Source organism: Salvelinus fontinalis, chromosome 34 (assembly GCF_029448725.1).
Source record: "Salvelinus fontinalis isolate EN_2023a chromosome 34, ASM2944872v1, whole genome shotgun sequence".
Lineage (NCBI taxonomy): Eukaryota > Metazoa > Chordata > Actinopteri > Salmoniformes > Salmonidae > Salvelinus > Salvelinus fontinalis.
In genome coordinates this window covers 14475403-14488878 of record NC_074698.1, presented here as the reverse complement: position 1 = coordinate 14488878, position 13476 = coordinate 14475403, and the positions used below count along the sequence as shown (strand labels likewise).

General features: G+C 46.9%; 1 protein-coding gene across 1 annotated transcript in view; it reads right to left on the bottom strand.

Moving 5' to 3' along the window:
- The window catches only part of LOC129833235 (glutamate receptor ionotropic, NMDA 2B-like), a 102866-nt gene that overhangs the window by 29078 nt on the left and 60312 nt on the right, over nucleotides 1-13476 (bottom strand). The window contains exons 4-6 of the mRNA XM_055897657.1: nucleotides 6494-6637; nucleotides 5835-6105; nucleotides 2658-2850 (exon numbers count right to left, since the gene is read on the bottom strand). Coding sequence (XP_055753632.1) covers nucleotides 2658-2850; nucleotides 5835-6105; nucleotides 6494-6637 — 608 coding nt within the window. The remainder of the gene's footprint in view (nucleotides 1-2657; nucleotides 2851-5834; nucleotides 6106-6493; nucleotides 6638-13476) is intronic.

Below are 13476 nucleotides of genomic sequence, written 5' to 3'. Positions count from 1 at the left end.
CATTAACGCACACAGGCCACATGTCAGATTATGTAGATACAGTATGGTGAACACACAGGCCACATGTCAGATTATGTAGATACAGTACGGTGAACACACAGGCCACATGTCAGATTATGTAGATACAGTACGGTGAACACACAGGCCACATGTCAGATTATGTAGATACAGTACGGTGAACACACAGGCCACATGTCAGATTATGTAGATACAGTATGGTGAACACACAGGCCACATGTCAGATTATGTAGATACAGTATGGTGAACACACAGGCCACATGTCAGATTATGTAGATACAGTATGGTGAACACACAGGCCACATGTCAGATTATGTAGATACAGTACGGTGAACACACAGGCCACATGTCAGATTATGTAGATACAGTACGGTGAACACACAGGCCACATGTCAGATTATGTAGATACAGTACGGTGAACACACAGGCCACATGTCAGATTATGTAGATACAGTACGGTGAACACACAGGCCACATGTCAGATGATGTAGATACAGTATGGTGAAGACACAGGCCACATGTCAGATTGTGTAGATACAAAACGGTGAACACACAGGCCACATGTCAGATTATGTAGATACAGTACGGTGAACACACAGGCCACATGTCAGATTGTGTAGATACAGATGAACACACAGGCCACATGTCAGATGATGTAGATACAGTACGGTGAACACACAGGCCACATGTCAGATTATGTAGATACAGTACAGTGAACAGTACAGTGTGTGTGTGTGTGTGTGTGTGTGTGTGTGTGTGTGTGTGTGTGTGTGTGTGTGTGTGTGTGTGTGTGTGTGTGTGTGTGTGTGTGTGTGTGTGTGTGTGTGTGTGTGTGTGTGTGAGAGAGAGAGAGAAAGAAAGAGAGAACAGCAGTCTGACCCAGTTCCATTAAAGCCCCATCATAAACAGGTACCATTTTACATCCATCGCCCACAAGCTCTGTGAAGTAGTTCACTTCCATCCCCATAACAGATACTCAGCAGGAGTTTATGGACTGCAGCTGCCTACTGACTGGACCTGGCAGAGGCCACTCCAAAGACCATGCAGGGTCAAAATACTGCTCAAGCATTTGTCTTCTCCAACAGATAAACTACCGCAGACCTACATCTCCACAACACTTAAAAGCACTTGACCCCTTTTCCAACACACTGCTCATTTCTAACATGTAACTTGTTCATGTTTAGGTGGGTCAGAGTCAGCTTTGTTAGACCATGATCCAGGTGCCTTCAGGTTCCACTAATGGAACGGTCCATACTATACTCTACCTGTATGTAAAAGTACAGGTAAAAGTCATTCAATGTATTCCATGGTGTGTTTCTACTGACTCTAACAAGAAAATATCCATTAATTTAGAATTTTAAAAAACACACCACTCACATACGATACCTTATACCGGTGTCCTAGATCCTTGACAAATACCTCGGGCAAATACAGGATTTCATTTTGTTTTTCCACACATGACTTATAGCGCCAATCAGGTCCCCTAACTCTCCGGGATTCAATAAGTGAAAAACCCTGAAGGGAAGTACAGCAAGGTATCAACAAACGTGTTTCAGATTTCAGCTAGAGTCACACAGAAAGGCTGTGTGTAAGTGGCCATAGACTTCTTTATCTTTTTTATCCGATAAATTAAAAACGACAATCAAATGACGATACATAGTAATAAAGGCTGTCATAGGTCTGATAACCCCTGGCATCCCATCAGGCTGCTCTCATAGCCCCATAGTGTTATATCTATCACATGAGAGGAGCACTGATTGAGTTAGCAAGAGTCTATCTGTCTATCTGTGGGCTTGCTGCTAATCAGCTCATTGACCCCCTGAAGACAGAGGTTATCAACAAACAGGTCTGGTTCAAGTAAAACCAGAGCATGATCTGAGACCAGTTCAGCATGATTTAATCAAATGCACAGCCTAGTTGATTATGAAACAGTGGGTTAGAGGCGGCTGGGGAGAGTATTACAGAGGACAAATATACCGGGGATAGTAGCTGTGCCGTTATCTAAAAGCACTGGGCAGTGGCAAACAAATACGGCATAACGTAAGAGGCCTACGCTGAAATGACACCTGACAGCTTCCTGTGAGACAATACAGCAGGCAGAGCTTCCGAAGTGAGCTCGACTCAGTTAGGCTTTGAACTGCAACCAGAAATGCTTGTGTGAGAGAAAGCTCAGAGCATCCCCAGGTGCTGCCGTGATACAGCAACAGAAACAGCACTCAGCCGCTCCCAACAGGCCCCGAATCAGTGGAGGAAACAGCAGCCAAACCCACTTTGGTGTCCCAACAGGATGCCCAACAATCCCCCAACACATAGAGGCAGAGTGGCAAAACATAGAGGAGGGTGGAACTGCCCCGGAATGCAATACCACGCTCAGTTCCACAGAGCAGCGGAACGGGCTACTGTTCTCAGACTGAAACGCCACTGGGACCAATTAAAGCGCTGGCAAAGCAAAGCGCGGCAGAATGCTCCGCATCACAACGAGTTCAAAAGGCCCAGCAGAGGAAAGGAGAGGGTCCGGGTGTGGGGGTGCAGCACGGGGATGGGGGGCTGTTTTGGGAGGGAGATGTGTGTGTTACTCTTTGTGTGTGCAGATGTTGAAAGATTTCAAAGGGTTGACAGGCGATCCGCCCCAGATTTACCTGAGCACCTCGTTGGGGTTCCCAGCAATGGGCCCCTTCTTGTCCGTGGCCCCGTGGCACTCAGACTTCATCAGGGTGTGTGCCCCCCTGTCGAGCATCATGGTGGAGGTTGCCATGGCGATGACAGCCACCCCATCGCGCACGCGAGCCTCCAGGCCGTAGTCCCACTCGTCATACGACACAGAGATTAAACCTGTAGAGAGACAGAGAGACAGAGAGAGAGAGAGAGAGATGAGAAGGAGGGGGTGGATAGAGAGACAGAGAGAGAGAGAGAGAGATGAGAAGGAGGGGGTGGATAGAGAGAGCAAGAGAGAGAGAGAGATGAGGGAAGAGGCAGAAACAGATAGAGTGATGAGAATAGGAAGAAAGGGAGAGCAGAAAGAGAGAGATCCATAACATACGGTCGAAAGAGGAGACAGTGACAGGAGGGAGATAGAGAAAGAGAATAGAGGAAAAGGGGTTATGCACTCAAGGGGCTAAACACACTATGAGGCGTGTGCCACACACCACTGACAGCCACCCCTCTCCTCTCTTCTCAGTCAAACTGCATCCTCACGCCCTCTCTGTCTGCTACGGCCCGCTTGACAGGGTCTGGCCAATCCATTACCAGGCAACTGGACAGAAATAGACAGACAGCATCCAACCTGTAGACCCACGGGGCTCTGGGATGACAGCTCAGTCTCTCCAGGACCATATCTAATGTCACACTCTGTTGACACTTTCTCAAGGCTTTTATAGTCACCCTACAAAAATGATATTATAGAACTAGAGTGTGTACATGCTAGTGGAAAGGGTTGGTTGGTTGGTAGCCAGTGGGAACTGTCCACCTCAGGACATGAGGAAAATGTTGCAACAACTTAGACAATCTCATCTCCCTTAGCGATGGGGGTAAACAGGAAGTGGGGGACAGTGGCGTTGACTTGGAGGTGTATGAGCACTTGTCCTTCCATTTGAACTGCAGTAGTCCTCTACTCCCCGCCCCTCCTTCTCGTTCTAACTGTTTATTGGAGGACCTGATTACAAAACCACGCCATTGGTGCCAGACAGCTCATCATTGTCTGTGATGTAAGATTAGGAGGGTCACATGCTAAATACGTCAGCAATATCTGTACGTCGGGAGAAGTGTGTTTAAGTGAATTGCGAAAGAGAGAGGGATAGAGGAGGGGGGGTGGGAAGAGGAGTGGGAGGAGGAGAGAGGGATAGAGGAGGAGAGAGGGATAGAAGAGGAGGAGGAGGAGAGAGGGATAGAGGAGGAGGAGGAGGAGAGAGAGAGGGATAGAGGAGGAGAGAGGGATAGAGGAGGAGGAGGAGGAGAGAGAGAGGGATAGAGGAGGAGCGAGGGATAGAGGAGGAGGAGGAAAGAGGGATAGAGGAGGAGAGAGGGATAGAGGAGGAGGAGGAGGAGAGAGAGAGGGATAGAGGAGGAGAGAGGGATAGATGAGGAGGAGGAGAGAGGGATAGAGGAGGAGGAGGAGAGAGAGAGAGAGGGATAGAGTAGGAGGAGAGAGAGAGGGATAGAGGAGGAGGAGGAGAGAGAGAGGGTTAGAGGATGAGAGAGGGATAGAGGAGGAGGAGGAGAGAGGGATAGGGGAGGAGAGAGGGATAGAGGAGGAGGAGGAGGAGGAGGAGGAGGAGGAGGAGGAGGAGGAGGAGGAGGAGGAGGAGGAGGAGGAGGAGGAGGAGAGAGGGATAGAGGAGGAGAGATGGATAGAGGAGGAGGAGGAGAGAGGGATAGAGGAGGAGAGAGGGATAGAGGAGGAGGAGGAGAAGGAGAGAGGGATAGAGGAGGAGAGATGGATAGAGGAGGAGGAGGAGGAGAGAGGGATAGAGGAGGAGGAGGAGAGAGGGATAGAGGAGGAGAGATGGATAGAGGAGGAGGAGGAGGAGAGAGGAGGAGGAGGAGGAGGAGGAGGAGGAGGAGGAGGAGGAGGAGGAGGAGGAGGAGGAGGAGGAGGAGGAGGAGGAGGAGGAGAGAGGGATAGAGGAGGAGAGATGGATAGAGGAGGATAGAGGGGTAGAGGAGGAGGAGGAGGAGGAGGAGGAGGAGGAGGAGGAGGAGAGAGGGATAGAGGAGGAGAGATGGATAGAGGAGGAGGAGGAGAGAGGGATAGAGGAGGAGAGATGGATAGAGGAGGAGGAGGAGAGAGGGATAGAGGAGGAGAGATGGATAGAGGAGGAGGAGGAGGAGAGAGGGATAGAGGAGGAGGAGGAGGAGGAGAGAGGGATAGAGGAGGAGGAGGAGGAGAGAGGGATAGAGGAGGAGAGATGGATAGATGAGGAGGAGGAGAGAGGGATAGAGGAGGAGAGAGGGATAGAGGAGGAGGAGGTGAGAGGGATAGAGGAGGAGGAGGAGAGATGGATAGAGGAGGAGGAGGAGGAGAGAGGGATAGAGGAGGAGGAGGAGAGAGGGATAGAGGAGGAGAAGGAGGAGGAGAGAGGGATAGAGGAGGAGAGATACTGTAGCTCTCCAGAGTGCCACTTAAGGAACGCATCAGTGGAATTACCTATGAGGATTGGAGGCCATCAAATATGGCCGAAAAGTATTTAGCATGCCCGTTAGCAAATTGGCATGTTCGCGTGCACCTTGGCTTCACACTGAACCATCGCAAACACCAGGCCTTAACTATATCGCGTACCACATTATTTTTACTCCCAATTAGTTATGAACTTAGTGAGACAATTCACATTCTGAAGGTTACTGTAAGGCCTATACTGTAAATTCATCAAACAGTGATAAACTGAAGTGTTGATTTTGACAGTTTGACACAAAACACCCTTAATTCATGCAGTATCTGCCATCTGTCACAGACTAATTTGCAGGACAAACCTTCTCAAGGGACAGTTAAAACCTGCAGAAAAACATGTTCATTACCTCGCCCACTCGACCATCACACATCATATGATTTATATAGCTAACATGGTAATATATTATTAAGGGCCATATCCATCAACTTGAGATGCAAGCGATTTACGATGATTTATCGTAAATCATGCAGAAATATTAATGTAAGATTTTGCACCCAAAAATGTGCATTGCGTGCATGGATTTCAGGTTAGGATTTGATCAGTACCAGCTACCTGGTCCCACATATTCTCAACTATAAATCAACATCAAAACAGCAACCAATCATAGACTTTAAATGGAGATAAATCACATAGAACTTATTCCAAACCAACCTGTAGGGAACTCAGCAGGGATCACTTCAGCATCCCCAGCCACCAGCGAGGGGACAATCCAGGTGTAGCCGTAGCCCGTGATCCCTACGGAGTGGGCCACTTCGAAGATGGTGTTGGCCTCCTCCTTAGTGCAGTACAGCAGGATGACGGGGCTCTGCAGCTTCTTCAGCTGGTTCTGAATCTTAGAGTCTCCATCGTCCACTGACATGTCCAGCAGCAGAACCTCCTCCAGCTCCCAGCCCACAAAGCTGTTCTCTATGGTGCTCCGGATCTACAGGGTAGAGGGAGGGACGGAGGGAGCGGGGAGGAAGAAGTAGGTGGGTGAGTGGTAGGGTTGGGTATGATAATATGTATTATTGAGTTATCACAAAAAGTGTTCAACGACATTGAGGAAGATAGAGGTGTGTGAGAGGGCTGAAGGGCCATTTGACAAGGCCAATCTGATTTCTCTCGACGTAACAGTATTTAAATACCTACGGACACTTCCTGACTACATGAACAAGTTGAGTAGGTGCCTTCCTATCACTATCCTAGAAGTTAAGACTATAAGTCCACGGTGACGTTAGAATCTGCTCATGGACTGCCTGGTGGCAGTATTCAAATGAAGGAGGGAAAAAGAGAGAGCTACCCTGTGGTGAGGGCGTGTATTGGTGAGTTACCTTGGTGACAAAGTCCAGGTATCCGGGGTAGTATGTGGTGACGATGGAGAAGATGTACCAGTCGTACTCCTCCATGATGTTGAGCATGACCGAGGCCTGCTGCTCGATGGACGGGCCGAACTGGAAGAACATAGAGTTGTCATCCTGGGGGAACAGAAGAGTGGAGGTTAGTAATGCTGTGTTACATGTCCACATTGAATATTGAACTGGAGAGAAGGCATCTAGACAGCACTCTGCAGTTTTTCCCCCAATACTGTATGTGTGTGTGTGTGTGTGTGTGTGCGGCCATGTTTCTGTGTGTGTCAGTGTGTGCGTCGGAGTGTAAAACCAGGCGTGTCTGTCAGCCGGGCAGGGTATTGAAATCTCTTTGGCTTAGGAATCCGTGCTTCACTCAACATCAAAGCCTAACCTCTACAACCCAGGGGACACACATGGGTTGATCCGTTACCTTGTTTCCACATGAATGAGATCAGACTAAACCACTGAAAAGGCACAGCGGAAAGGGGTGAATAAGTATGCTGTTTGTGTTTGCTACTTATATATGATATACAGTACATGTACATAATAACTGTGCATAAACAGTATAGTCCACAACAGTATATTCTACATGTCTAAGTCAGTGTAAATTTCCACTGTACCCTCCTCTCCACTAAGCCATGAATGACCCCCGAGCCCTCTTCCATGTGTCCCTCTACACACTACCTTCATCCCATCTCATCCCCTTTTGCCACTTTCTTTCTCATGTCCCTCTCTCCTGTGATCTCTCTCTATCTCCTCTCCCGCTCCTTGTCCCATTTATTCCAGTGAAATTACTGCCTGGACACAGTTATAATTGAATTTCCAGCCCCCCTCCTCCACACGGTCCCCTGCAGCTCCCCTCCTCTCTTTCTAAGAGCAGTGTTAATGTACTGGCCCATGCAGTCATTCAGAGAGCCAGAAGTCCGCAGAATGTTCATTAGCAAAAAAAAGAGAAGAAGAAAAGAGAAGAAGAAAAGAGAGAAAAAGGACCCAGAGCCAAATAAAGACTGGCTTCATTTACAACAACAATAATTAAGGTCAGTCCGAATTATCACCTCCCTGAGCGCTGGGGTATCGATTAGCACACATTAAAATGCCTGAGGAGGGAGTGTGTCTCTGTCTGTCCCAAACAGCCACTGCAGTCTACTGTACTGGACCACAACACAGAGGCTAAATAATAGGAGGAGAGAGGGAACAACACTGAAGGATAAAGAGAGAGAGAGACAGAGACAGAGAGAGTCAGCTGGGTGAGGAACGAAGAGGGTAAAAGAGAGAGGAAACGACAGAAAAGGAAGGAGGGAGAGAAATTAGTCAGAGAGAGCAATGGAATCGTGAAAGAAGGTGAGTATGGAGGGAGGGGGAGGGAGGGGGGTCTATGGTAACAATGAGGGGAGCGGGTGGCTGGTGGGCTGTGACCTGGTACAGACTGCAGAGTGAGTGAGCAGCAGCGGGCCAGGGAGTCAGGGCAGCGCCAGCCACAGCTGCTAACCCACAGCCGATTGGTGCTGTCAGGGACAGACAGGATGCACATGTATACCCTCCTCTCAGCAGCACCCAGAAGCCCTGACAGTAGTGAGGGGGAGAATAACCGATTCAGTTACATATCGCTATATTATTTCTTGACAATTGTAAAAATAATAAATATATATATATATTTCTAGGTAGCGTTAGCTAGCGCTAGTCGGCTGTACCTGTGCCAAAACTCTTTTTTTTCATCCTATATCTTGTTCTCCATCTTCTTTTTAAACAGTGAGCCAACATGTCTTCACTTTTATTTCCATGACTGATCAGAACTAATTTTCTCATGATCTCGCTTGTTTCTCTGTAGCAGACATATAGTGAGCAATATGTTTGGAACATAAAATCGCAATAAAATCGCAGTATGGGATCACAATACATATAGAATCATGGGAATCGCAATACATATCATTTCAGCACCTAACATCGTATCGTGAGGTCCCTGGCTATTACCAGCCCTACCTGACAGAGCCGGAGATCGGTCCTCTCTCTGCCTGGCTGCCTGCCCCACAGCTGTCCAATGAGAGAGCTCACACACTCACCAAGCAGCCATTTGACTTGGAGGGAGAGAGTCAATAACTCAGGTATTTCAATTAGACACGCAGGGACACACCAATGCCTACAAAGAAATGGAGCTTCTCCCAGCCCTGCCTCTGAATACGTGCATACAGGCACATCCCTGTATGCAAAAGGAAAAAATATGTATGCAAGAGGCAAAAATACACAGGGATACATTTATGCACTATATGCACAGCGTAAGGAGTACAGTATGTTATGTACACTGACTGCACACAAACAGATCTGGGACAAAGTTACCTACAGTACAGCATATACAGTATAGCATATACATACAGTCCACGCCACCCCAACCCACACAAGTATTCAATGTACATTGTATTCCGTATGTGGGTGTGCTTTGCATTACTGCAAGCCTGTAAGAGTACCTGGTCTCTGCCTCAGCAACAATATAGATTTTTTGCCGTTTTGAAGAATGTTCAACTGTATTTGATTTTTTTCATAACCACCATTGCTGTTTTTCTACTTGTGTGAGTGTGCTGTCTGCCCCAAGGTTTTGACAATGCATATTTCTATCCTGCCTATAAAGGGTTCTTTGAACATGAGCGAGGGGGGGTTGCTATTGACTGCTGCTCTGCACTGCCTGATGGGTGGAGATGCAAGAGCGAGGAAGGAGAGCAAGACGGAGAGAAAGAGAGGAGAGCAAGAGGGTGAGAGAGAAAGCAAGCAGGAGAGAGAGAGAGAGCGAGAGAGAGAGAGGGGGGAGCTGGGTCTTGCTAGAAGAATAGCTTGTTTAAAATGTACAGTGCAGGATACATACACAACACAATACATAAAGTACATAATAGCTAACAGAATTGTCCAATCAAGCACACTGATCTGAACACAAATAATGCATGCACTCAGAATACATAATCAAAATGAATTTAAAAAAATGTCATGAACATGTTCACTCACTTGTGTCTCATTATGTCCTTCTCTCTCTGTCTCTCTCCAGCTCTCTCACTCACTCATTATCTCTACCTCAATGAGACCTGCCTCTCTTCCCCTCTCTTCCCCTCTCTTCCCTGCTCTCATGCTTCATCATCATATTTCTTATCATAAAAACCTCCTTATCTTTAATCAAACACATGCAGACTTAATTAGTTTTCACATTTGTCAGACCATCACCTAATTAGCGCTGACCTTATTCTAACTACTTTTTGAACCCTAATTAAAAAATCCCAGGTCTTGATTAAAATATTTGGCTAATTTTTCCCCTAACATGATTGTGATTATAATGTAACCACCCGTCACAGCAGCCCTTCCAGGGAAAAGAGAAGAGGAACCAACGGAAGACCAAGGGGGAAAAAAACGGAGAGCTCTTTGTTTTGCCTTTCGACATGAGACGTTGGCTGACTGAAACCCGAACCACTTAACTCACACAGATCGTTTCTCTATGGCGCATTTCTTGCCTAAGTTTAGACGGCAACCCACTGAGGACTGCAGCAGTTTGACGTCTTTCCACCCATTAACAGCTCTGTCTTAATAAAAAGGCTGCAGAAATACTGATCACCCCACAACATCTCCTGTGGTCATGACATGCACTCAAAACCCCCGTCTTACAGTAGGTTAGTCCTTTGCAGGCGGCCAATGTCATTCCTTTGCTGCACGTCCTCTCTCTCTCTCTCTCTCTCTCTCTCTTTCTCTCTTTCCCTACCTCTCTCTCTGCCCTCATCCTAAATTGCACCTGTCCTCTTTCTCCGCCACACCAGGCCCTGAGCCATGGTCATGCTGTGGCTGCGTCTCGCCACTTCACACTCAGACGTCGCTGCGCTAACAGACACTGACTCCCCGTGCCAGCACCCACAGAGCTGGAGGTAACACCAGGTTTGACTCAATGCGTTCACTCTCACACACACAGGCGGCAGAGCAGCGCAGGACAGGGGCAGTGGTCAGCCTCCGCCCCTAACCCTGCACCCAGAACACATCCCCACCTCATGGACAGCTCAGACAGGTCAACTAGGTCTCTGTGTGAGCGAGTGTCTGAGTTTCTATGTGTTCTTTTTCAGGCAACATGTAAGCACGCTCTCCGTCACTGTCAGTGTGAAAAGACCACCCGCTTTCTCCTTTTTCTCCCTCCCTCGCAGCTCCTCCTTACCCGTGCTCCCACCAATTAGCCAGATTAAAATTCAAATCTGCTTTATTGGCATGACAGGAGTATTTCCAAAGCGGAACATGTTACAAGACAGGGTAAGACAATAAGCCAATCTACACACTCCCTCCTCCTTCCCTAGCTGCCTCTCACTGCTTTGTCACTGAGCCACCCAAGACCCCTCCTCCTTTTTAAATCACTGATAGCACAACAGTCCCCTTGCCATATCCAGGTCGCTTGTCCTGTGTGTGTGTGTATGTGTGTGTGTGTGTGGGTGTGTGTGTGTGTGTGTGTGTGTGTGTGTGTGTGTGTGTGTGTGTGTGTGTGTGTGTGTGTGTGTGTGTGTGTGTGTGTGTGTGTGTGTGTGTGTGTGTGTGTATGTGTGTGTGTGCATGTGCCCTCGTTCTGCCAGGCGTGACACTGGCAGACTAACGTGCCTTTGGGCCGTGGCTGACTGACAAAACTCCTACGAGGCATGTGTCTGCTGTGGCTTTTTAGGTTCTGGTGGGAGAGCATCCAACCTGCCACTGGACTCATGAATTGTTACGAGTATCAGTCCCTTGTTAACTCTCTGACTTGATCTGACTCCGTCTGTGAAGTGGGACAACAGGACATGCATCTCTTTCCACCTCTCATACTTCCCTTTTTCTGTCTCCCTCTCCAACACACACTCCCACACACATACACAAATACACAAATACACACACACACACACACACACACACACACACACACACACACACACACACACACACACACACACACACACACACACACACACTCCCACCCCCACACACACACACTCACACACACACAAATACACACACACACACACACACACACACACACACACACACACACACACACACACACACACACACACACACACCCACTCCCCCCCACACACACACACACACACACACACACACACACACACACACACACACACACACACACACACACACTCCCACACACACTCCCACACACACTCCCACACACACTCCGAAACACACTAGCTCTCCCTGAGATTCAGACTGGCATGAAAAGCGACGCTGCCAAAGCTATTTAAACACAACAATATGTAAATGGAACAATGGCCCATTAATGTCAGTAAACCCAGCAACCTCCTTTCCACCATCAAAAATGTTTAATTCACTCCCATCTATTCTCTCTCTCTTCCCTCACATCAATCTCTTTCACACATTCTGCATAGTACACAGACATGTTTTTATTTAACTAGGGAAGTCAGTTAAGAATTCTTATTAACAATGACGGCCTACCCCGGCCAAACCCGGATGACGCTGGGCCAATTGTGCACCACCCTATGGGACTCCCAATCACGGCCGGATGTGTTGCAGCCTGGATTCAAACCAGGGACTGCAGTGACAGCTCTTGCACTGAGATGCAGTGTCTTAGAGTGTTGCGCCCCTCAGGAGCCCATGGAACCCACCAACAGTAAAAAACAATATAGAGAAGTAATATTGGAGAGAGAGAAAGAGAACATACAGAACATAGTGAGACAGAGAGGAAGAGGTTGTCGTTGCTGCACTAGCTGTGTGTTAACACTGGAGCAGTACATGTATAACCATGTCATGCCAATAAAGACTCTTTTGAACCTGAATGTGAGAGGGAGGGAGGGAGGGAGGGAGGGAGGGAGGGAGGGAGGGAGGGAGGGGTATAGGGGGGATTAAAGGAGACTGCTCTACAGTGATGTGCTGCTGATCCAGTGTTCAACTGCTTTGGCAACACAGCAGTCATGTCAATAAGCCAATAAAGTTCACCTTTGAACTGAATTTGAAAGAAGAACAGAGGGAGAGGGGCGAGAGGAAGAGATAACACGAGAAAGGGTAGAGAGTGAAAAAGAGGGTTACTTTGTTATAGCTGGCATACATATGGATGAAATCTAAAATTCTATTTTAATGAAGTGGGACAATGTAGAATAAAATGAAATTATGTAAAACATTGAAGAGATCCTTCCAAAACTGTATAGCTATAATAAAAAGTTGAGTGACCGGGACTTGACCCCAGTAGATATACTTGTTATATTATCGTCATATCAGGGTGCTTTCAACACCAGAATGGTAGGTTCATTTCCTGCAATGGGCCACATTCAGCATACTGAATATATGTTGACTTCAAATCGCTTTCCATGGTAACAGAATTACACTCCGATTTAAAAAAAATGTATGCCAAACAAAAAACATTGATTATAAAGTTTAACAAATGATACAACAATGACTTCTTTGAACAATTTACACGGTAAATAAATTAAAAAAATTACTGGGAAAACTGTGCAGATGCAAAGTTTGGTAACAGAATCTCCCTCAGTTTTATTCTGTTACCAAACTTTGTATTTGCACAGTTATTCCTGTAAATGTGTCTTTGTTACATTTTCACTGGAAATTGTTAAAAGTATTCCTTGTCCATAGAGTTCTATGGTTTGTTAAACTTTAACGTCAAGTGTTTTTGTTTGATATGAAGTTGAAGTCGGAAGTTTACATACACTTAAGATGAACTCATTTTTCAACCACGCCACAAATTTCTTGTTAATAAACTATAGTTCTGGCAAGTCGGTTAGGACATCTACTTTGTGCATGACACAAGTCATTTTTCCAACAATTGTTTACAGACAGATTATTTCACTTATAATTCACTGTATCACAATTCCAGTGGGTCAGAAGTTTACATACACTAAGTTGACTGGGCCTTCAAACAGCTTGGGAAATTCCAGACAATTATGTCATGGCTTTAGAAGCTTCTGATAGGCTAATTGACATTCTTTGAATCAATTGGAGGT